This window comes from Acyrthosiphon pisum, unplaced genomic scaffold, assembly GCF_005508785.2.
Source record: "Acyrthosiphon pisum isolate AL4f unplaced genomic scaffold, pea_aphid_22Mar2018_4r6ur Scaffold_18108;HRSCAF=18783, whole genome shotgun sequence".
Taxonomy (NCBI): Eukaryota; Metazoa; Arthropoda; class Insecta; order Hemiptera; family Aphididae; genus Acyrthosiphon; species Acyrthosiphon pisum.
In genome coordinates this window covers 1-925 of record NW_021767215.1, presented here as the reverse complement: position 1 = coordinate 925, position 925 = coordinate 1, and the positions used below count along the sequence as shown (strand labels likewise).

The 925-nt window shown below is 44.0% G+C and overlaps 1 protein-coding gene across 1 annotated transcript; it reads left to right on the top strand.

The window, feature by feature from the left end:
* The first annotated feature begins 49 nt into the window (after window positions 1-49).
* Window positions 50-841, top strand: LOC100575020 (vesicular glutamate transporter 1-like). The gene is made up of 2 exons (XM_003248968.2): window positions 50-264; window positions 350-841. Exons 1-2 carry the CDS (start codon window positions 130-132, stop codon window positions 617-619), a joined length of 405 nt encoding a protein of 134 aa, XP_003249016.2. The 5' UTR covers window positions 50-129; the 3' UTR covers window positions 620-841.
* Window positions 842-925: the final 84 nt, after the last annotated feature.

The window sequence follows — 925 nt, the reverse complement described above, 5'->3', positions numbered from 1 at the left end:
GAGTTATATGTATGTATAAGAGCACTGCACCATCGCAATATAAACTGCAGTGTTGATTTATTATTATATATCGTTGCAGCTACCGTTTCACTATGGTTCCTGGTGTTCGCCGGGTTCGCGTGCAACTACATGATACGTATCAATCTCAACATCGCCATAGTCGACATGACCACGGCGAAGAGCAAAGGTCGGAGTATACTAATGTGTGGAAATTCGACGGACAGTTTAAATTTGACCGTTGGAAAAGATAGCGTTGTTAAAAAAGTAATATTCACGATCAGTTTGTCACACACGTGAGACGCAGCTGGTGTGTATATAACGGCCACTATTGATTTTATTGTTATTTCAGACAGATTTCGAGTGGAAAGACAGTGAACGGGCCAGCGTACTTGGATCGTTTTATTGGTTGCACTGGGCATTACAGTTACCAGGAGGGTTGCTCGCGCGACAATTCGGTGCCAAGCGCATATTTGGCCTCAGCAATTTGTTCATGTTCGTCATGTCCCTGTTAATGCCGGTCCTCGCCCGGTGGGACATAAAGGGACTCATCGTAGCCCGAGTGTTACAAGGGTTCGTCGGGGTAAGTGCTGCCTTTAGACCTTTCTCATTTACGTATTAAATGGTGGGTACCTAAATACCAGGTATATACAGGTGTCCGTTTTGTGGTTCGGACAGTGCAACCACGACTTTCAGTTCCGGGGCATATATAGCGATGCCCGATATCGGGGGTCGTGTTCTGAATGGCCCCATGTTCACGTGACCATAATTTTTCCCCTCAGAGGGGAAAACGTGTATACATTTTAATGAGGAAAACCCATACATATTTCATTATATTTTTTTGCGTAAACTGACAACAGTAAAAATATAGTAAAACCAAGGTGTATTGATAAGGTGTCGTCACTCTGGACCCCTATACGTATACACT